The sequence below is a fragment of the Fomitiporia mediterranea genome, assembly GCF_000271605.1.
Source record: "Fomitiporia mediterranea MF3/22 unplaced genomic scaffold FOMMEscaffold_3, whole genome shotgun sequence".
Taxonomy (NCBI): Eukaryota; Fungi; Basidiomycota; class Agaricomycetes; order Hymenochaetales; family Hymenochaetaceae; genus Fomitiporia; species Fomitiporia mediterranea.
Genome location: NW_006760388.1, coordinates 1180235 through 1202020, shown reverse-complemented (window position 1 = coordinate 1202020; position 21786 = coordinate 1180235). Strand labels below are relative to the sequence as shown.

The window sequence follows — 21786 nt, the reverse complement described above, 5'->3', positions numbered from 1 at the left end:
AGTAACAGAGCTGTACTCTTAATATTTCATGTACATTTTCTGTATATACCCTGTCTATAGTTTGTATTCAATACAAATATTTGCTTCTTGTAAAAAAAATAGTGTTTTGTGTTGAAAAACAAAGAGGAAAAAACAAAAAACAAAAAAAGTAGTGTATGGAGTCGAACGTTGGCAGTGTAACCGCGGTTACTGCGGTTACCGTGAGAATTTCAACCGCGGATAACCTATCCGCGGTTGCGGATTGCGGTTTTTGGTGACGGTTTCCACTGCAGTCCCTACTGAGTGGATACTGTGGACTAGGGTGAGAAAAATTTTACTTTTATTGTAGAAATAATAATTTATACCCAGATAACGACTTTATTTATTGTCTAATAATACATATTAGCTGTATACACTTATATGTAGAGTGAAACATGTGGTTTCACTAGTAAGAATCAAGTATATAAAAATGCTTTATTACACTCCCAGTCAAGTACTCGAAGATTGGCACGGTAACGTGGATTACCGCGGTAACCGTGAGAATTTTTACCACGGTAAGAAAAAACCACGGTATGGATCGCGGTAAGCTCGGATGGTTACCATTCCAGGGCCTAGCGTCGTCTGGACGCGTCGCGTATCTGCTGACATGATCATGCACAGGCATTGAATTTTCGGTTTTCCTTTTTATTATGCAACCAACAGGGCCATTTTTCCGTTAGAGAAAGAGCTAAATGGATAGACCAACCTCACCGGAGCCTGATGGGCCAAAGCCAATTCGCCGTCTCCAGGAGTCACTCATTAATCGAATAGCAGCTGGAGAGGTACGTTAGTTCACATTCTGGCAGTCTCCCGTGTACAAACGACCCATCTGATGCACGTAGATTATTCACAGACCTTCTTCTGCGCTGAAAGAGCTACTTGAAAATAGCCTTGATGCTGGATCGACTTCAATACGTGTAACAGTCAAGGATGGCGGATTAAAGCTTTTGCAAATTCAAGACAACGGATGCGGCATACGGGTGAAGTGCAATTTCGCGGCGGGAACGCACTTTCACGTGCTCAATAGTAGCGATTTTGTAGAAATCAGACCTCGCGATACTAGCAGAACGATTCACAACCTCCAAACTTTCTACCTTTTCCGATTTGTCGTCTCTTCGGACATACGGTTTTCGTGGAGAAGCACTAGCATCCATTTCGCATGTCTCACAACTGTCTGTCGTGACAAAGACAAAGACAGATAGCTGTGCATATAAGTGCGTGGTTTGCATCTTCACGTTGTACTAGACTTCTTACAAAAAAATGCAGAGCGCATTATCTTGACGGACATCTTGTTCCTCCAAAGCCTGGCCAGAGTGCAGATCCAAAACCATGCGCTGGAAATGATGGTACCACCATAACCGTTCGTCAGAACTTTTGACTGTTTTCTAATGTATTAATTGTTTGGATGGAACAGGCAGAAAACCTCTTCTATAATACACCCGCTCGTCTTGCAGCACTGCGAAGTTCATCAGAGGAATACGCGCGAATACTTGATGTCGTTACGAGATATGCTGTTCATAATCCGAGCGTTGCCTTTGTCTGCAAAAAGGTATCGTTTAAGCAGAGGAGAAGTGTATTGGTTGATTTAAACGCTCAAATCTAGGCTGGCTCCGCAGGACCAGATCTCTCAACTCCTTCAAAATCAACAACGAAACAGGCAATTCGCCTTCTCTATGGCCAAACGATCGCCCGTGAACTCCTGAGCATAAAGTTCTCGTCCAAGTCTCCAGACCACACAACCACATCAGAAGAAGAAGAAGCAATGGACATCGATGACACCGACATCATCGAAGGAGAAGGTAGCTGGAAGGGTGAGGCACTGTTTACCAGTGCGAACTATCACTCGAAGAAGATGGTCTTCCTGCTATTTATCAATCGTTGGTCTAATATAACCTTTGTGGAGATCACAACTCTAACCATCAAACCAGATCGACTTGTTGAGTCCACACGTATTAAGAGGGCTGTTGAAGGCGTTTATAGTACAATTCTTCCGAAGGGAACCTCCCCATTTGTCTACCTTAGGTGGGTATCTTTCTAAGGATCTGGAACTTCTCTTGATCTGAACGTGCTTGTTTCAAAGCCTTGAGATCGATCCACGTGCTGTTGACGTTAATGTGCACCCAACGAAACGCGAAGTCCACTTCCTCGATGAGGAGGCAATCATAACGCGTGTTTCCGACGAGATTCAGCAAGCTTTGGCAGGGCAAGGACGGTCAAGAGTACTTGAATACCAGGTTTGTAGCCAGTTTGAGAGAACGAATTCACACTTAACTTTCGTTCGTTGACAGACGCAGACTCTTTTAACTGGAGGTACATTAGAAGCAAGTCAAAGAGACAAGAAGGATAAAGGCAAAGCATCATCTCAAGGAACCAACGATGTCGAAGACGATGGCGATCACGCAGCTCCCAGCGTGACGACCGCCAAGCAAAAGGCCGTGTACTCCAAGGATAAAGTTCGCGTATCACAGGCAGATAGGAAGCTCGATTCCATGTTCCCCTTAATCAACCCAACAACGCAAGCACCCTCAACCTCGGAACGTGGGGGAGACAAGCGCAAAGAGACTGGTTCACCCGCGGAGTCTCAAACGCCTCCCGTAAGGGCTGCACGTGTGCAAGAGATTAAAGAGAGCCAATGTTTCCTGACGTCAGTAAAGGGACTCCGGTCGGACGTTGAGAAAGCCCGTCATAATTGTAAGATCTTCTTTATCGAAATAGGCATAGCAAGCATTTACTATTTACGCCGCTCAGTCTTAACCGAGATCATACAAAACCATGTGTTTGTCGGGATCGTCGACCTCCGACGGTCCCTTTCACTAATTCAGCACGAGACTAAGCTATATTTATTGAACCATGCTGCACTTGCGTAAGTCTCTTTGCACGTAACGTACCTATCGTTATTCAATTACTTCTCGCGCAGAGAAGAGCTATTCTACCAATTGGGCCTACGCCAATTTGGTAATTACTCGCGCATGAAACTCGAACCGCCACCTCCAATCCGACATCTAGTTCAACTTGCGGTACGTACAGAGAACGAACGATGGAAGGCCACTGGTCTAGATATCGAAGCAGATGAAGTCGTTGATGTGTGTCTCCAATTCACTTGTTACTTGTACAAGGTTGATTCTGACATACTATAGCGCATCGTTACAAAATTAATCAAGAATGCCGCAATGCTAAACGAATATTTTTCAATGAACATTACACCTGAAGGAACCCTAACTAGCCTACCTCTCCTTTTACGCGGATATACACCAGATCTTGCTCGTCTCCCACTCTTCCTTATGCGACTCGGACCTCAAGTCTGCTGGACGCAAGAACGTGAATGCTTTGGCTCATTTCTTCGCGAACTAGCATATTTCTACAGCCCGGGAGACCTCGCAACTTCTACGTTGGGGGAGGGATCCGAGAAAGCGGGTGAGGATGATGCAACAAAGAAGGCAGAGCGCTGGCAGGTCGAGCATGTGTTGTTCCCTACTATGCGAAAGTATTTACTCCCACCACGTACCTTATTAGACCGAGATGTCCTGCAAGTAGCAAGCTTGCCGGATCTGTACCGTGTTTTTGAACGGTGTTGAATGATAGCATACTCAATACATTCACATTTTTCATCGTCGCATGGACGCTAGCATGGATCAACAGTTGAATAACTTGTAGATGCATAAAGCAGCCTTTCGCAGTTGACGTTCGAGGATCTGGCGGAGGGAAGATTATACTGCAGCTCAGATGGTTCCAAAATCCTATGTGGAAATTGAACGGGTCGGCGTGATTGGCTGAGTAGTTTGACCGAACGGCAAGATGCAATGAAAGCTTTCTGGACCTAATTTACGAATACCGTGCTACAACTCTCGGCACGGAAAGAACTATTCACGGATTGTGCATGTCTATTCTACAAGTGTAGTTTCTACTTATGTTGTAATGGAAGAAAAATGATACTGTTACAAATAGAAGAAGGCAAGAAGGCAAGAAGGCAAGAAGGCAAGTCCAAGATAAATGTCAATAACGCATAACAAGACACTATGAGTCAAAAAAAAAAAAGAGAGAGAACAGCCAAAGACAGATATAAGTTAGTTTCGATGGTTCGTGCCAAAATATCCGTTCTGAAGATGACGACCGGCATTGGACGAAGTATTCGCTAAATCGTCGAAAGCAAACGTGTCTACATCAAACTCGCTGCTGTCCGAGTCATCATCAGATCCGTCGTATCCATTCCGCAGCACATTGCCCCGACTGTCAACTGGGTTGACATGGAAGACATCGACAAAAGGAGTTTGTGGAGAGTCCAGCGCAGCTGCCGTATCCGTCGATTTTGCCAGAATTGCAGCAACGCGAGCCTCGAGTTGCTGATTCGGCAGCGACGACGATGAATTCGGTTGCGAAATCGGAAGTGGAGGTGGAGCTGATTGATCCTCAGTACCTGGGTCACCCAAGAAGTATGTGCTGAGTTCATGCAAGTTCTGGACCAAGTCACCAAGATCAGCCTCGAGTGGATCCGTGAATCGGTCAACCTCCGGTTCAAACTCGATTCGTGAGGGACGTGTGGGCATTTTGCATGTATCAAATACTGCCATGACATTTCTACGGCAAATGTAACGATGGCGTTCTGGGCGAGCGACGCTCCACCCAGATTCGTCTGGTAAGCCGAAAACCTCGGTATCGACCACGGCATCTTGCTGCATGACCGAACTGATATGCATACTCATGCGTAGGACGTGTCTCGCAGGTAATCCACCGGAAATGGATATCGGCTCATCTAGCACTTCCAGTGCTTGTGACGCCAAATCAGTCTGGAGCAATCTAAGCAGTGGCATAAGTAGCTCCGAGCCCAGACGGTCGACAGGGTTCCTCGTTTCGCGAAGTTGGAAAAGCACTTTCAACAACCGCATCGCCTTTGTTTGTAGCCATCGTTCCCGGTTCAAGACTAGGCCCATGAGCAAGGTGACAACGTCGGTCCATTGGTCAGGTGCATAATGCTCGCGCAGAGCTGCAGCGGCTTGACGCAGGAAGTCGTCCTTGGTACGAAATCGGCATTTTGCAAACGAGGTCATTATACGAGAAATGCTTGGCCGATCTTCGTCTTCCGCAAACGCCGCAATACTATTTGCAAGTGCAACAATAAGGTCGTCCCTCGAATTGTCCTCCATGGACTGAAGACACCAGGGCAGAATCAATGTATACATGTCACGAACTCGATTTCCGGACGGATCAACTAATGCCGCATCTTTGACCTCAGACAACCTTTGCAATATTTTCAATGTCTGAGAATATGTCCTAGCCGATCGCAGTCCTTTGAGTAGCAAAGGCTGCAGGCCTGGCGAACCATCGAAGTCTTCAGGCTTATTCGCGACGAGCACTTCAGTACGATATGGGTCCGTAAGGTCAAGTCGGTCTAGCAAGCATTCAAGGAGATCCAGCAATTCTAGAAACTCGACTTCCACTGGTGTTGAAAGGCAGGCAACAGTACACCAGTACAACTGTGGCAAGAGGGATGTGTCCAAGTTGTCCGACTTAACGACGGAACTGAGTGTTATGATGAGCTCAGCGGTGAAAGGATGAAGATTCGATTCCTGAGCAGCTATTGTGTTAGAAAGACGGCCAAGAAGCTGAGCAAGATCGGCCTGGCTAACCCTAGGCATCAATGACTGGAACACCTGAAGGGAGCGAAATGCGATGGGACGTATGGAACAAGTGGTACCCCACAATAACGCAAGAGAACCCCATTCATCAGCCAAGTCCGGATGTAAAGGCCGCAGCCACTGTAGGACGAGTGCGCACAAGCTACGCATCTTCTCAGCAATATGTGAACTGGAGTCGTCTTCGGTCCAAAAGAGCGACGCGCTGTCTCGTTCTAGTTCTGCTAAGACCGATCTTGTAGAAACATTCGCGTGCGTGGAAGATGACATTGCTAGTTCATCGTGACCAGGGAGCCACGCGCGCAAAATCTGGAAGAATAAATTCCGTGCTTGTTCTCTGACAAATGGATTTCGGTGCCCTATGTGGGAGAAAACGCCTTGCAATACGTTCGGAACCGTCTTATTCATTTCCCATGGATGAGAAATTGCAACGTCCCCGAGAAACAGCAGAGCAAACTGTCCAGCTCCAAGTGAGTGCTTGGGTTGTTCAGCGAAGAGTGCATCCAAATCAGCCCAGAAATCGGACTCCTCTGCATCTGGGAACATGAACTTGTGGTCCATTGTAGGCAGCATCCGCACTGGCTCAATGACTTCGCAAAGATCTTCAACTATTTGTCGGCCACAGGATGTTCGCGAAAGACACGCGACAATCTTCCTTGCCGTGTTAACATATCCAGTGCTGCCTACTTTAGAAGCGTGTTCCAATAAGAATCGTATCGTTGCATGGCCATTCGGAGAGTGGTCATCAACAAGCCATCGCCATAATGCAAAGACTTGTTCTGGATAACTTTCCGAATACCGCATCGTTAAGGAAACGAGATGGTAGAGAACAACCCGGCCATCTCGTGTGAGAGATGAGTTATCCTTCACAAGAAGGTTGACTGACGCAAACCATGGCGACAGCCCGTTGAGGATATGAGAAAAAGCGTAGGCATCCAAAACATCGTAGACCATCGGCAGTCTCGATGCACACTGAATAATGACCGTAACCGCTTCTTCGGGGTGCTCCCGAGCCAAGAACTGCGAAATCTGGTATTGTGCATCCAGATAAACACTAGCAGCGGAACACCCAACAGAGGCCTCAAAGCGGAATAAGTTAGACCTTCCGCCAGCCTTTTTGTTCACAGCATCCAATGCAGCCAAGGTCAGACGACGCGTATCGACCAAGGGGCTGCATAGATTTGTGAATTAGTTCATTTCCAGGCGACTCATACAAGGACCTTCTCGAGGACCTCGGAGCGTTTTCTGCCCGGCATTTATATTTGGATACCTCCCGGGTGAAAGCGTCGCCAACGTCTTACGCTCGTCGCAGTCGACGTCAGGATCGCCTGTATTTGGCCGTTGCTCATCTTTACCAACTTACAGCTCATTATCTTAAGGAACAAAGGGGTGCTTGCATAACAGACGGTTTAACAAACGTCTTGAAATTTGTTCGTCATACGCAGGCATTTCTCAGCCACCCGGACGTTAGGAGTGATTGGCAGCAACAGCGCTTGCGGCGATATTTTTGTGGAATTGTTGAACAGCTGTTTGATGGTCTGTCAAGTCTCCAGTCGTCAGATAGGTTCATCCCGACGCATACACACTTGACTCTATATCGTCTCTGCGAAGAATGGTGCCAATGCGGAAGTCAGTCGGAAAACGTCAAACAACGACTTATTACTATGCAGATCGCTGCTACGGCTGGATTCCCGGACCCTCAACAGAAGGCCAGTGCAATTGCTCAATTCCAAACAGAGACGCGGCTTTTGTCACATGCAGCGGCGGGTGCTATGGCTTCATTAGTGGTAAGTATGGTTGTTTTAGCACTCTCATCAGGTATTGATCTATTTTGTATAGCAAAAGGCATTCTTCCCGCCTGAACAGTCTTCTGGTTCTCCAACCGATCGACTATCGGTAGACTTCTTAGTTCCGCTTGAAGTAGCTCCTACCCTTGATAGACTCGTAGCTATGCTCGCGAGTATGCACGACTCTGTTAAGGCATGCGGAAGGTTAGCTAGATCGCCATGTATTTATTTTCAAATCTAACTACCGTTCTTCAGGAAAGCACTTCGTTCGCTTGTTAATCGCAAAGACGGTGACGAGCCATTTTTGGATGAACTTCTGCGAAGGAGTTTTGTAACATCGACGGATCCGGAAACGAGCGGTTATCGATTCTTCGAGATTGTAGCTGATGTAATTTGCACTGGTGAATCCTGTCAACTCTCTTTTGGACATGTAGTTTGCCTGGGCAGCACGACACACCAATGTCTCTGAATATGCTGTAATCAGAGTCGAGGAATCGAATGAGATAGCGGAGCAAGCCCTTCGTGTCTACTGCGACGATATCGCGGTCGGAATTTAGCTCTGCTGATACGGACGGTATCCGCGTGTGGTTCGCTATCTTGGGCTCTGGAAGAGTCGCGGTGCAGCACCGAAGCTTGAACCACATGTGCCATTGTTCGATCAGAGAAGTGTTATCTGAGATAAGTCGGTCCCTTTCGCGAATAGCGTTATTGGGTCCTCGGTTTGCCTGAATACGATTATTATTAATTCCCGAAAGAGATATAACGGCCGGATGGTAACGAGTCGTTGCAGCAACCCACATATCCCTGCACGACAAAATAACTTTCGACTGGCGATTGGCCGGGGAACGAATTATAGAAGGGTAAATGAGCAACCAGATATTCCAATCCCGCTCATCCTCACTGCTAGCAAGCCTTAGAAGTACATCTCCCGCATCTAATTGTCGCCATTGCGCTAATCGAGATAACTCCTTCGCATCGAGGAGGTCATCGAAGCCAAAGAGGAAGGTCTGTGGTTGCCCCTTGCCTAACAGTGCATCCAGAATGCGGAATGAGTCGTCAGAAAGTGAATTGAGAGGAGTGGAAGGTTGGTCCTGGAAGTGATCGACTATTCTTTCAAGAACCCGGATCAACTTAACGCCAACTGACCGTGCCGTACGTACTCTTGAGCTCAGTAAAAATAGTGCTGCGGCCTCCACGTCGAAAAACTGAGAATTAAGCCAAGTCGTATCTCCCTCACAGAAGTCACTGGAACTGCCCGTGATCCCGTCTGCCCATGCCTCAACTATGCCGAGCCATACATTCAACAATCGCATACTCTCAAACGGTAGTTTTGTCCCAGACGCCTCTGTCGTGAACTGCTTCGGAGAGAAGAGGAACGACGCAAATCTAGACAAAACTCGGGGAATATGTGCCGGATCTTCTGAAATGCATCGCAGGGCATTGGAAGCCGACTCGCTAACGGATGGTTCAACGTGAATGATTGCGCGTATGAGCATGTCTAAGGCTTCGTCAAGTGGGAGAGAGGGATGGAGGCATCGGGGCCAGGACGAGAAGCAGGTGGCCAAGAGATTCATCTGTCCAGAGTAAGCTGCTGGATATGCCACCGTTACTTCAGGGTGTTGACGAATGACTAGACCAGCCGAGTCTTCATATGCACTATTCAGGCGCATGTAGGCCCAGTCGTCATCAAAAATCGACATTTGGCCGACTGATCTTGAACAAGTTACCGAAATGGACACAAGAACAGATCCTAGTTTATCGAAGAATTCGTCCATACCAGGCTTTGCTAAAACGATTGGTGGGCAGAAAGTTGCCAGTGACGGATAGTCATCTTTTGCCGGAGGAACGGAGAAGTCCGCATTTGAAGGCCATGTCGGGGCACTTTCTTCTTTTTCCATTAGATAAAGGGAGCGAAGGGTAGCTTCCAAAGCAATCGTCGTTCGCTCAGGGGCTAGAACGAGTGAAGCATTGCCTGATTGAGCCATTTTCACCTGTTGCTCCTGCATGAGGTTCAACACCAGCTCGGTGCCAAAATCGAGATGTCGTGTCAGAATGAAATGGACAAGATAAATCAATGGTTCAAGGTTATCATCCACGTAGTTTACTCCCAAGCGAGATAAAGGGAAGAAATGGCGCAGTATTCCATCCAGACGATTAGTCGCGGCGGAGGTTGTCTCACGACAGCGGTACAGGTAAGTCCACACCAATCGCATTATACCATTCAAGACAGGTATCCTAAAGGGTCGCTCCTGTGGCTCAAAATCAGAAATACATAAGAGAAAGTATACTCCAGCATTAATCCCTACCTTGAGCTTGGGAATGTTGCTTTCAAAACAATAAAGCCAATTCTTCAAGAAAAACTCCTGAGGGGCAACGCAAAGGCTAGTTATGACAAGAGGATAGGCTACCTGCCAGTAGCGTGGCTTGTTCATCATGTCTCGTGCTTTTAAGTAAATTATCTCAATGGCTTTCGCCCAACCGGGATGGTTAACCTCCGCTTGAGCAGTCTAGTGACATCCCAGCTGTTAGACGTGACCCATAAACGAGGACATATACTACTCACCTTCCCAATAGGATGAAGCAGTTGCACAAGCGTCTCGGCAAAGGCAAATTTAAGTCGGTAACCGTGTGTATTCTCGAAACATTTTGAAAGTGATTCCATGAACTCCGCCCCTTCTTCGAATGCCTCTGGTGGCCAAACTTTGATCTCGACATGCTTGAGAGCTTTTACAAGATGCTCATACTTCAGGTCCATATCCTTTGGTATCTGATTTGTAGCAACGGGGCTGAGTTCATGCAAGAACCGATCCGTAACACTTTCAAATCTGGCCGGGATAGTGAGACGCGGAAATTTGTGAGAAAAGAAACGGCCTGTATTACCTGTGTTTTGACAGCCTTCCCAGAAGGGTTGCATACAGGTCAGCATTAACCCTATGGTTGCGAGATTGGCTCAGCAATTTCAAGTTTGGACGCTTGAACTGGTCGAAAGTCGTTTCCTCGAGGCTGAAGCCCAAGCTTTCACCAAGCGCGTCGCGCGAGACGGTCTGTACGACCGCGATAAGGGCACGGCACATAATGTATATGCTTGCCAGGCTTTTTCTTTCATTAAGAATATTGACAATTTCTTTTGGCCGGGTTGCCCTGGCAATTGTGGATGAAGAGGAAGAATGCAGCAGGATGACGTCCCCCGAGACGCTTTCCTGCTGAGATCGGCGCCAGCGCATAATGGAGTCTACTACGGGTTTGGTGGTCTTCATCGCTATTTGGCCAAGCGAGACAAGGAGGCCGTCAAATTTGCTGTCAATTTGTGGACCTGCGAGGTCTGTTAACGAAAGATCCCGCTCAAGGGGCTGCTTCAGGAACTGGTCGATTTTAGCCTCTGCTACGGCTGCAAATTGCATGAAGATGGCGTGCAGTGCATATTCAGACGGTGTCCTCGGATCGATAACAACGCGGTCCTCGGTATCCGCTGCATACGGCATGTCAGTCCTTGGTAAAAGACCGCTATATTCGTTCGGGACTCGAGGTACAGGTGGTGGAGTCGACTGACGAGGGGCGATGTGATGGAACCCAAAGGAATAATCGCTCCCTGCATCTGAGTTGTGGAACATGGAACCCGAATGCGAGTGATGTGACCTTCCATAAACTTGGTTCCCCGACCTCGAAGACATGGCGCGTCCATGTCGATGGTCGTTGGTCGACGAAGGTGTCGGTGGCCTTTGGTGACCACTTGGTGGGCTTCTCGTATTCTGTGCAGTTGTGCTATGCGCAAGAGACGAAGCGGAACGATTGAAAGGATTACGAAGAGCAGGGTATGCTTGGCGGTCGAAGGATGGTACGGGCGGGGTTTCGCTCGACTTGCCTCCGCTTTTGAAGGCATTGCGGAGAGACGCAAAAGACGATTTCTTCGTAAACGGTGCGGAAGTAGGAAGGGAAGCCTGTGACGAATGTGCCGTTTGTAAAGAAGTGTTCGACCGTGCGGCAAATGAAGTCGACGGTGCTTGAAAGGAGAATGCAGAATCCTCCGATGCAGCAGAATCCTGGCGTGCATGGAAATAGTCCCGGTCTCCAGCGTGTTTTTCTGGACCAGCGGTTGGCGTCAGAAGCGTCGGCGAGTCAGCACCAGACGAGGAGCCAAATTTGAAGGCATTGGCACCACGACCAAATGGTACAGACGGTGAACTGAAATCGTCATCATCAAGGTCTAGCAACACTACTCAGCAGTATTCATGTGATGCAGGTGTCATAAACATACCTGGAATGGTAATTTGGCTCAAACCCTCAGCCATCTTTTAGGACTATGCCGCCTAGGCCAGCAAAGCGGGTCCGTCGCGCGAAGGAAGCGCGTCACGACGATACGGTTACTCCGGAATGAACGCGTCGATAGTAGCTCAGTGAGCTACCGAACGTCGAAGCAGACGTGCACAAGGCGGCTGCAGAGTGAACGACGACAAGGATGCTGGTACTGGCGCTGGTAGTTGTCGCGTTGTATCGTGGACACTGGACACTGGAGTCCGGACATGAATACGCTACTCTACTGCGTATGAGAAAATGATTCCATATGCGGAGACCTCAATTATTACACCCAACCCGACAACAATGGCATAAACCCACTGATGTCGGACAAGTTTATAGTTTTTAGCGCTCCCCAACGTATAGGACTCGACAGAAGTTCCCCACGTCGTTAGAGCCAGTACACCTTGACCAATGGCCAGCACAGTAGCAGAAAGCTCAAGTCCAATCAAGGACTTCAGGGCTGCTCACACCTGTTCATCTGGCGTCCATAGGTATAGAGGCGCTGTGGTAGAGGTGTCTTTCCTAGCTTTATCCTGCCTTCCTCTTAGGACTTACTTCTTGTGTGAACAGGATTTACAACTTCCACCGGCATTTGCACTCCCACAAAGCGAAAACATAGCTCGTGCGATCGAGCTGGCGTACGATCGTGACTTCTCGCACATCCCGTACGTCTACCGCGGGATTTTTGTGCCTTCTTTGTCACTGACGGGATGCAACACAGGATATTATCCAAAGAACGCAAGCCACTGGGATATCTTGACGTAGCGGCGCTCAAGACCAAATGGGAGGCTGGCCAGGCCGATCCGGTTTGTGACATTACACTGCTCTCTTTCTGCAGATCTGATAAATCCTAAACATATGCAGAGTGACAATGTAAAACAGTATATGACCAAGTTCTCTCGTGGGCCATCGCAGATATATACACTCATCACGCCAGACACGCCCCTTCATGAACTCGAAGATTTCCTAAAGAATAATCTTTTCGCACTTGGTAAGTTTCCCTGATCAGACATGCAAGTGATCATGCCATTTGACGCATCCCCACTTTCCTTCAAGTCACCGACCCGGAGAGAAAATTCGTCTTGGCAGTGGCCACCCAGAGTGATCTAGATGTACGTCGTCCATTGGGCTGTCTGAAAATAACGGCATACTTAGTTCATTATGTGCAGAGTTACATCACTCGTCGTGGCCTCTGACGGAAATACCACGGTCTTGTTCGCTGGCATATTTCACTAGTAGCATGGTTTTAATTGCCCTGTTTTAGACTTTTGATGTTTACTACAATCCTTTGGTCCCGTTAATCGCATAGGCAGCATTCTTGCTCTGGTTATTTTTCTTGAAAGCGATAGGGTACTTCTCTTCGATGTGTAACCAAATCTGCAAACTTGGCTTTGATCATCGCTTCGGTGACTCTAGCGTATATATGATGCAACAGACTTCTAGCTTTTTTTCTAGATCTGTGAAGATAAAACATACAGCGATGACTTTTAAGGTCTTAGCTTACACTTTGTAGAATCTCGAAGATTGACAAATGGGACTAAAATCTCGGAATCTTTACTCTAACAGGCACAACGAGCGGAATAACACATCTTGAGAACACAGGGTTGTCATTCTGGCCCCGCCGAAGTAGGATCGGATTCTGCAAAGATCCGAATGGAAAAAAGATCGTAGTACTAACCCACTCAACCTGGCGAACTTGGGAGCATCTCGCTCGACGTAGGTCGTAGAAGTCGCTTTGGATCGTGAAATGGTCTGGTATAGCGAGTGCTCGTTCGGAACTAGCCGATTCGAAATGGACACCATGTGTCTTGCACTCCATGCTTCATGTCATGGTTGCGGCCTCACAAGGCTTCCTTCGACCCTTTTATCTCCAATTCACAACTTTAATAAGGTAGAAGTTTGCCCTAGGGTGTTTTAACTGACTGTATGTTTGTACATGATCGCGAGAAAGTGACGAAAGAGGATTCGTGTCGCATTTTGTACGCATCGTTTTCCCTTTCTCGACGCTACCGATCAGAATGGCCACAGAATTTCGTCGCAATGAGGCTGATGCAGATCTCGACGTATTTAACCTTCGACAGCTAGAATCCCCGATCGTCTTCCTCGCCTGAGTTCCATTTTTAATATACCTCGGATGTTCCATCTCCGGACAATTACCATGCGCAACCTCGATTACGTCCTGTGAGGAACACAACAGCCAAGGGTCACTGAAGCTGCGATTTCGTCTGCTATCGCCGCGGTATCGACGTACTGTTATACATATCTAGTTGCGCTAGTTCTCTTTTCTGTACTTCTGTGAAGTGACTTATCGTTGCTTGAAATAAGATGCAAACTTCTCGGCTAGCAGTCCCGTTACGAGTCCGGGACGCCGCCGACGGGAAGGCGAGTTTGATGATCGACCTGACAAAACTATAATTTGATGAACCCGTCCTCTGCATACCAACGCACACGAGAATCTATCAGTCATTGGCTGGATCACTAGACACCGCTCTCCCGAGTCTATAAAACTGATACCGTGCATTTCAATAGACACCCTCCTTCGAGTTGATGGCCCATCCTTAAAGTGCACCTGTGGTCTCCACCCTCAGGTGCCTTACCTGCAATCTTGAATTCCTTCGTGGAACCGACCCCGACGGAGACGAGAGCGTCCTGCTTAGTGGCGTGCCCCTTATTCGTTCGGGCTAGACTCATTCATCGCCTCAAATACTCCAGGCCAACAATCTCACTCCACTAGTCTCGACTCTACTTTTGTTAGACTATGCAGTGAAGCCAATGGTCCCTTCTTCACGGCATTTTAAGACGCGGGCCCGTAGCGGGTCCACTGACGCTCCACTCCCTTCTGCTCCAAGGTCAAGGACAATGCCTGACTATCGATCTCGCGCAGAGTCATCGCAATGGCCACCCAGGTTGGACATACGTGCTGAGACTGCAGACGAAGCCGTTCGTATAGCTGCACTCGATTGGGAGGCGAAGCTAGCGAGCGACAAGATTGACCTTGGTATTTCGGCCGAGCGCTCAAGAAGGAAGAAGAACAAGACCGTGAAAATATTGCTTCTAGGTATGCTTCTTATGCTTCTTGTGCTTCCTTTCCGTGGCCTTTGTTTTGTTACGGAAATATTGTGGATCGTCCGCAGAGAAAAGGCTATTTGTCTCTTGCTTCTGCTAATTCTTCTCCAAAAGGTCAATCGGAGTCAGGAAAGTCGACAACACTGCGTAACTTCCAACTGAACCTCGCACCACGCGCTTTCCAAGCAGATGCAGAGGCATGGCGAACGGTGATCCACCTCAACCTCCTAATCTCCGTAAACTTTCTTCTCGACATTCTCAGGGAGTCGTTATTCTCAGCCTCCAACATCGAGAAGCACCCTCCAACCTCACTATCCACGCCCTCCCGGCAGCTCGTAGAGAGAGAAATATCACGGCTTCGGGCACTGGATAGTCCTCATCGTTACAATGATACTGGGAGAAGCAAGCAACCTTCCCCGACATTTTCCATCGAACTCCGCCGATTAATGCTCAGTCTTCTTCCACTGAGGAGTATCGAAACAACGCTACGACGACGACTAGGTGCCGAGTCTCCTGCTCAAGCGACAAGTTTTGACGAGAGCACGTCGGAAAGCCCAGACAAGACTTCGATTGACTGTGACGTGCCAAGGTGCCCAGCGGAACTGCTCCCTCGTCCCGCTTCAGCATTGTCCTCGCTATCTGGAGCATCTAATGTTCAGTATATGCATACGCCGGGCATTAGGAGGCATTCAATCTCGTCTTCGGCCACATCCTCGACATCGTCAAGCCCTCTTTCGAGTCCGGTCGGCTTCGACAAGCGGGACGGAAGGATCCCAGCGGCGAACTTGTCTTCAGATAATCTTGACCGAGGGTGGAAACACCGACGTCAAGTCAGCAGGCTCTATGGGCTCGTCGATTCCTTTGCGGTCAAAGTGCGAGGAAGTACGGGATGGAGGCGACGTGCACGGCTCCCAAATGACATAAGCTCTCGCGGTGATGCTAGTGTATCACAATCTGCGGAATCGGTGTGCCATTCCAGGAGGTCGAGCTTCGACTCTGTTAATGAGCAAGAAGAACGAGAACTCTTATCCGCTCGCCAGATTATCCAGGTCTTCGGCGAGGATATTGAAAGGCTCTGGCGGCATGAGGAGCTTCAAAGACTGCTAAAGAAGCGGAAAATCCGTCTGGAAAACAGGCCTGGGTTGTACGTTTTACCCTTTCTCGATGTAGATGCGAGTTGTGTAAAGTGCTAACTCATACGCAAGTTTCTTGAACGATGTGCCTAGGATAACAGCATTCGACTACATTCCTACGACCGGTATTTTAGATCCTACTTCCACCTTAAACTTTCGCTTACGACCCGTCTGTAACTTAGCCGATATCCTTCGTGCCCGTCTTCAGACGACCGGAGTTGAAGAGCACCGGTTAGTATTAGAAACTGGCCGCGACGCAGGTAAAGAATGGATTATCTACGACGTGGGAGGATTCCGCAGTCAGCGGGCTGCCTGGGCACCATTTTTTGACAGCGGTATGTCCTCTCTCCTTTCACATTGTGATAGACAGTCCCGGTTCCTGATCTGGGCTTGGAAATGTGCCTTAATGATGTCGCTTTCCAACTATTCTGTATCACCTCAGCCCTTGATTCTGTCTATCTTTACGTGCTGTTATAGCGCTGTTGATCGGTCTGGTTGTTGACTGTATGCTTACTTCGGCCTTCACGGTGGTTTTACTGTTACAGTGAACGCAATCATCTTTCTTGCTCCGATCTCATCATTTGATGAATGGCTCGCGGAGGACCCAAGTGTCAATCGATTGGTGCGTGTACACATTTTCTCGGCGGTTTTGAAAATAAGTATTTGCAATCTAACAACACGCATTTACCCAACAGGAGGATACGTACCATCTCTGGCGTGAAATCTGCGCCAATCGGCTCCTCGCCTCTGTTGAGTTTATCCTATTCTTAAACAAGTACGACGCTCTGCGTGCCAAGCTACGTTCGGGAATTCGCTTCGCCGACTATGTGATCAACTACGATGATGAAAATGGGACTAAGAATGATGCAGACAGCATCTCTAGATGTGAGTTTGAGGTGTTATTGCTCGGACTGTTAATGAATGGTAAACTAATTGCCTCGTTTTCCTCAACGTTTCAGATATGCTGGCTACATTTCACACTGCTCACAAACGTCTATCTCCAAGACCACGTAAACTTCGCTCGTATCTCACTTCAGTAATAGTGAGTAATTAACTGCTTCGGGCGTAGACGCAGGAAGATGAGGGCCTAACCTCGATTAAATAGGATTCTCGTGCCACCTCCAAGGTTGTGCACCACAGTACGTCTTTCCTAGCGTGTCATAATCTAGAAGCCTAATTCATCGTCCACGCAGTTCACGAACAAGTCCTAATTGGAAATCTCACTGACAGTGACATCTTGTAAAACTATATACTGTCTCGAGCTGGTCCTTTGTGCGTTTGTAGTTGTCCTTACTTGTTATTCGTCTACTTGCTATTTTGGATTTCGCAACATTTGTTGTTTCATCAGAATTAATTACCATGACTTCCGATCTATTATTTGCCTTGTACTACTGTGATTATTTTTCGACTTATGCTGTTGTGGCATACCTAGGCAATGAAAAAAATCCCGATTTTCTCTCTCACGTCGTAAATGCACGTTCAAAAACGGTCCCACTCTCTTGCCTCGGCTATTATATGATAGCTATTGCACACAAAAAGCAAACATCAATTCACTCGGACTTAATGTCTAGTACATACACCGGTATAGCAGGTAGATCCTCGCACCGGATCTATAAAACCGGAAATATGGAAGGCCAGAAGACAACAGAAGGTCGTAGAAGCAATAACACAAGCATCCAGACATTCAGTATCTGTAACGAGTAGAGTAGTCTGGAAGCAATAGACGTTAGTTTTATGTTAGCGAAACCCTGACGATATATGCGCACCTTTCGGGGATACCACCAAACCGCGTCCCTTGGAAGCACCGCGATATACAGTTTCAATGATATCGATAAGCTTCGCAAAAGAATTAGCCGATCGAAACGGTGCAGGTATAGACAAAAACTTGCCTCCTGTTTATTATCCATTGCCCAATTACTTGAGATAGCGAACCGAAGAATCAGCAACGTCACACGAGATATTGCTCGACTCTACTCACATCTTGTTGTTATTACCAGTACCAAGATCTATCATGATATGCTTGTTTCTTAAGGCCTCAAAGGATGAGTCATCGTTCACTACGGCACGCAGGACCAGAAAACGTACCGATAAAAGAACATCACTGTGCAAGGATCGTACAACTCATACATCTACGGTATTGAGAGGCGTACCATCATTCAGCAACAGATAACAATTCAACCACCTCATCCTAACTCACCTTGTTGAAATCCGGGACCTGTGTAATATCACAAAGATAAATGACAGCAAAATTCTGGACTTTCTCAGAGACACCATATAGGGTTTCGTCCATCTTCATACATTGCGGATCCCAGTCATGGCCAAAGCGAATGACGACGACACGGTCCTCTTCGGACTTGATAGCTTCATCAACATGCCATCCTGAAGGGAGATGCGGTAGGAAATAGGACATCTTCCAGCAACTCGAGAAAGCAGTCGTAGAATGCTTTAAGAAACGAGGGCAACAAGCCGTTTGTGTGGCGCAAGTCATTGACCCTTCGATTACGTGCTCTTTACTGCACGTGATGTACTTAAATTATTTTCATTCCGACCTCGAGGCTCGAGCCAACTCGCACACAAATAATCCTCTTTCAAACTTGATCGTCTAACTAAAAGCTCAAGGGGAAGCCATGTGCAGGGGTTCACCATACTAAACTATAACCGGAGGAAGAACCGTATGTATGCACCGGTTACCCGCCTGTCCTGTGCGAAGGGAGGATCAAAATGAGCCCAGGCCTCTGCTGGATTGAATACGTATGTTGCAAACTGTGGATCTACTCGGGCTATCGTTCTGTCCCTCGATTTGCGCCAGTGCACGCCTCACTATTTTACTATCTACTTTAAAGTTCTAACTAAGTCCTCAAGCCAACTTCTACCATCATTTAGCTCCTCGCTTGAGGACTCTTATCGCACGATATGGTGTCATCTGGTCTTCCTTTGACGCAAATATAGGTAGTCTTGTCCTGCTACAGCAGATGCAACTCGCACACCATCGATTTCACGATATTCTCGTGACTATGGCGCAGAATACGGCCCGACATTGAATATAAAGTACCTGTGTTGAGGACACATGCATCGAGTCTTGCACTTGACTATCCATCACACTATTTACTGCTCAGCCGGGTTATAGATATGGCTCCTGTAGCGACCGAACCACAGAACAATGGGTCTGAAAATGCCTCGCAGAGCTTGAAATCGAAGAATGTAGATGTATTCGACCCGTCGGACTTGCAAGAGAGTATTTCCTCGTTCAACCCATTTTATTCCCCTCCTCAGCAGGAGGACGGAGACGACTCATACGAGTATGATCGCTACAAGGTATGCATACACATTTCATACGAATCAAGCAACCCTTCTAATGATTGTGAATGTCATTGATGGTATGGACTGGGTACTTGCAGCCGTCTTTCCCTAAGATCGATTATCCACCCCTGGAGCCATTCGAAGTAGTCGACCGTGGTCAATTTGCGGATCCAGAGAAGCGTGCGCTCTTCTCCGCTGCGAAGAAAGTGACGCACCTCACTCCAGCCATCGGAACTGAGCTCGAAGGTATCGACCTGAGGGAGCTCACGGACGCACAGAAGGATGAACTGTACGCTCTGATCTCTGATAAGATCACCAATCGATCGAATTCTTAACTCGGTGACTTTGATTCGCAGTGCCCTTCTCGTCGCTGAGCGAGGTGTCGTCTGTAAGTTTAGCAGCTGTCATTGTCTTCGACGGCCACTCATCCATCTTATAGTCTTCCGCAACCAGGCACTCGATGTTCATCAGCAGCTCGATATCGCGCGTCATTTTGGCCCACTACATAAACATGCAACGACACCTGTACCGAAGGAAGGCGGCCTGGAAGAAGTGCACGGTAAGTGCTCTGGTACACACGGGCGCGGCATGATATGAATAATATATGCATGTAGTTGTTTATAATGACTCTGCCAGACGCCCCGACCCGTCCGCATTCTCGAAGCTCGAGCTGTGGCATGCAGACGTTACATACGAACTCCAGCCGCCGAGCACGACCTCGCTGAAAGGAATCACTATTCCACCCGTCGGAGGCGATACGCTATGGAGCTCCGGATACGCGCTGTATTCCTCGCTCTCACCAGGTTTCCAAACATACCTTGAGGGATTAACCGCTGTGCACAGCGCAGCAGCTCAGGCAGCCGGCTCGCGTGCTGCTGGACTACATGTCCGCAGGCATGAGATTGATACGATACATCCCGTCGTACGCGTTCATCCAGTAACTGGATGGAAGAGCGTGTACGTGAACCCTGGTTTCACGCGACGTATCGTCGGTGTGTCTAAGGCAGAGTCGGATACAATCTTGCAATTCCTATTCCACCAGATCAGTGAGAACCCTGACTTCCAGGTGCGCTTCCGTTGGGAACGCGACTCCATTGCCTTCTGGGACAATAGAGTATGTATTATGTGCATTGTATCCAGCTGATCGATCCCTGAATAACGCTTTTCCGCAGATCGTAACGCACTCGGCAACTTTCGACTTCTGGCCCCATCGTCGACATGCGCTCCGAGCAACACCACACGGAGAGCGACCCCTTTCAGTTGCTGCGTACGAGCAAAAGACAGGAAAGAAAGCGCAGGACCGTCAGCAGGAAATCTGGAAATCGCTTGGTGTTGCAGATCCTTTGGAAAAGGCTCGGAAGGCTGGTGCGGGAAGCGGTCCGAGAGGGTACAATGACTGAGTTGCACTTGGTTATTGGTTCAGGGCTTGGAGGCCGACACGAGAAAAAGGAGAAAGGAAGTTCAAAATATATGTATAGCAGTATAACGTCGTGCAATTAGACCCCAATAAGGAAGAAAGAGTCTTTAAAAGTCATCTCAGCACAGGTATGATTCTGCAGTAGAGGATGCAATCACAGAAAGGAAAGTGGGCTGCGTTCTAGAGAGGCCGTTCAAGTCCAGGCAACATAGCGCAAAACTCACTCCATCTTCTAACGGTCATTCGTGAGAGCTGAGGGGGCCTTTTTGAGAGAGTGGCCAATCGCGGATGTCTATGTTCTTCATTCATAAAGAAGCCAAATCAATCACACGAGAACGTAACAATGTGTCATGCGCACAAGTAAGGTAAGGAAAGTATAAACTCGACATAGTATGTCACATCAGTCACAGCACAGCCACTTCCCCATTAGGAAGGACCCTGATGGCAAAAATCGAGCAGTGGACATTGACATTTTTTTTAGCACTTGTAAATACAAAAAAAAATATAGATTATGGTTTTACAGCTCAGCCAGAATACTAGCTGGAAGGATTCTATAGCTATAGTATTTCTTATTTGCCTATTGAGCCTGTGCTCCTGTCAACCCCTTTCTATATACATCCATGAACTGAGCAGACCAGTTACAATACTTACAAAACATATAATAAAATCAATTTTGTAAGAAAGAAAGATTTAAAGTACTTACTTTTGAAAGAAATCAAGAGGAATAGAATTAAGGCATGTTTGAACATGCTTTTCCATTTGAGCTTCAGTAGTAGGGGCAGGCATCATCCAGTAGTTGAATTTAGTATAACCCTAGTACTGTCCATCAATTCATTAGGCTCAATTGGGACAACAGTCTTTACATCCTCTCTAAAACCTAGAGTGTTAAACTCTTCCTTGTTGTCAGTCCATAAGATTTGGCTTGAACTTGTAAGGTAAGGAAAGTATAAACTCAACATAGTGTGATGTGACAGACTAACCCAATTTGGATGCAAACAATGATGGCAAAATACAACACTCAGTATCCCAAAAATGTAAATTTGAGCTACATAGATATATTCAGCTTAATCTAACCTACAAAGTATGTTTTTGATTTTTTAAATATTGAGATTGAGTGAGGTTATTTCCAAAAAAAAAAA

At 47.4% G+C, this 21786-nt stretch overlaps 7 protein-coding genes across 7 annotated transcripts; 4 read left to right on the top strand and 3 right to left on the bottom strand.

Moving 5' to 3' along the window:
• Positions 1–710: 710 nt before the first annotated feature.
• On the top strand, positions 711–3593 carry FOMMEDRAFT_152815 (DNA mismatch repair protein MutL; the record flags this gene model as incomplete). The annotated part of the gene is made up of 12 exons (XM_007263580.1): positions 711–800; positions 861–998; positions 1060–1232; positions 1285–1378; positions 1433–1567; positions 1622–1895; positions 1947–2040; positions 2099–2252; positions 2307–2709; positions 2767–2881; positions 2936–3101; positions 3156–3593. The coding sequence occupies 12 exons, from the start codon at positions 711–713 to the stop codon at positions 3591–3593; spliced, it is 2274 nt and encodes a 757-aa protein (XP_007263642.1).
• A 489-nt stretch (positions 3594–4082) lies between these two features.
• Positions 4083–7018, bottom strand: FOMMEDRAFT_26405 (uncharacterized protein; the record flags this gene model as incomplete). Its single annotated transcript, XM_007263579.1, has 3 exons — positions 4083–6819; positions 6919–6976; positions 7012–7018. 3 exons carry the CDS (start codon positions 7016–7018, stop codon positions 4083–4085), a joined length of 2802 nt encoding a protein of 933 aa, XP_007263641.1.
• A 777-nt stretch (positions 7019–7795) lies between these two features.
• On the bottom strand, positions 7796–11908 carry FOMMEDRAFT_165904 (uncharacterized protein; the record flags this gene model as incomplete). Its single annotated transcript, XM_007263578.1, has 6 exons — positions 11691–11908; positions 10316–11639; positions 9999–10260; positions 9742–9942; positions 7893–9684; positions 7796–7833 (listed from the first exon to the last, which is right to left on the bottom strand). Exons 1-6 carry the CDS (start codon positions 11722–11724, stop codon positions 7796–7798), a joined length of 3651 nt encoding a protein of 1216 aa, XP_007263640.1. The 5' UTR covers positions 11725–11908.
• Positions 11909–12053: 145 nt separating this feature from the next.
• Positions 12054–13027, top strand: FOMMEDRAFT_103564 (uncharacterized protein). The gene is made up of 6 exons (XM_007263577.1): positions 12054–12244; positions 12302–12396; positions 12453–12537; positions 12596–12722; positions 12788–12843; positions 12901–13027. Exons 1-6 carry the CDS (start codon positions 12143–12145, stop codon positions 12925–12927), a joined length of 492 nt encoding a protein of 163 aa, XP_007263639.1. The 5' UTR covers positions 12054–12142; the 3' UTR covers positions 12928–13027.
• Positions 13028–14192: 1165 nt separating this feature from the next.
• Positions 14193–17373, top strand: FOMMEDRAFT_17786 (G-alpha-domain-containing protein). Its single transcript, XM_007263576.1, has 9 exons — positions 14193–14789; positions 14912–15941; positions 16003–16055; positions 16113–16265; positions 16476–16552; positions 16626–16815; positions 16890–16972; positions 17036–17069; positions 17124–17373. The coding sequence occupies exons 1-9, from the start codon at positions 14591–14593 to the stop codon at positions 17171–17173; spliced, it is 1869 nt and encodes a 622-aa protein (XP_007263638.1). The 5' UTR covers positions 14193–14590; the 3' UTR covers positions 17174–17373.
• Positions 17374–17447: 74 nt separating this feature from the next.
• Positions 17448–18345, bottom strand: FOMMEDRAFT_145019 (4A/4B type thioredoxin-like protein). The gene is made up of 6 exons (XM_007263575.1): positions 18128–18345; positions 18016–18059; positions 17909–17956; positions 17820–17847; positions 17697–17766; positions 17448–17640 (listed from the first exon to the last, which is right to left on the bottom strand). Exons 1-6 carry the CDS (start codon positions 18338–18340, stop codon positions 17615–17617), a joined length of 429 nt encoding a protein of 142 aa, XP_007263637.1. The 5' UTR covers positions 18341–18345; the 3' UTR covers positions 17448–17614.
• Positions 18346–19059: 714 nt separating this feature from the next.
• On the top strand, positions 19060–20630 carry FOMMEDRAFT_26400 (alpha-ketoglutarate-dependent sulfonate dioxygenase; the record flags this gene model as incomplete). The annotated part of the gene is made up of 6 exons (XM_007263574.1): positions 19060–19245; positions 19329–19519; positions 19542–19618; positions 19670–19789; positions 19845–20344; positions 20403–20630. The coding sequence occupies 6 exons, from the start codon at positions 19060–19062 to the stop codon at positions 20628–20630; spliced, it is 1302 nt and encodes a 433-aa protein (XP_007263636.1).
• Between the last annotated feature and the right edge of the window lie 1156 nt (positions 20631–21786).

Bases quoted from the DNA above. Each gene is read 5' to 3' on its own strand.
- FOMMEDRAFT_145019 (XM_007263575.1), bottom strand. From the start codon at position 18,340: ATGTCCTATTTCCTACCGCATCTCCCTTCAGGATGGCATGTTGATGAA. The intron at 17,848-17,908 runs GTGAGTAGAGTC...CGCTATCTCAAG, and splicing joins ACTGGTAATAACAACAAGAT to TAATTGGGCAATGGATAATA. The intron at 17,767-17,819 runs GCAAGTTTTTGT...TCTTTTGCGAAG, and splicing joins CAATGGATAATAAACAGGAG to CTTATCGATATCATTGAAAC.
- FOMMEDRAFT_103564 (XM_007263577.1), top strand. From the start codon at position 12,143: ATGGCCAGCACAGTAGCAGAAAGCTCAAGTCCAATCAAGGACTTCAGG. The intron at 12,245-12,301 runs GTGTCTTTCCTA...TTGTGTGAACAG, and splicing joins ATAGAGGCGCTGTGGTAGAG to GATTTACAACTTCCACCGGC. The intron at 12,723-12,787 runs GTAAGTTTCCCT...CTTTCCTTCAAG, and splicing joins GAATAATCTTTTCGCACTTG to TCACCGACCCGGAGAGAAAA.
- FOMMEDRAFT_17786 (XM_007263576.1), top strand. From the start codon at position 14,591: ATGCCTGACTATCGATCTCGCGCAGAGTCATCGCAATGGCCACCCAGG. The intron at 15,942-16,002 runs GTACGTTTTACC...CTCATACGCAAG, and splicing joins CTGGAAAACAGGCCTGGGTT to TTTCTTGAACGATGTGCCTA. The intron at 16,266-16,475 runs GTATGTCCTCTC...TTACTGTTACAG, and splicing joins GGCACCATTTTTTGACAGCG to TGAACGCAATCATCTTTCTT.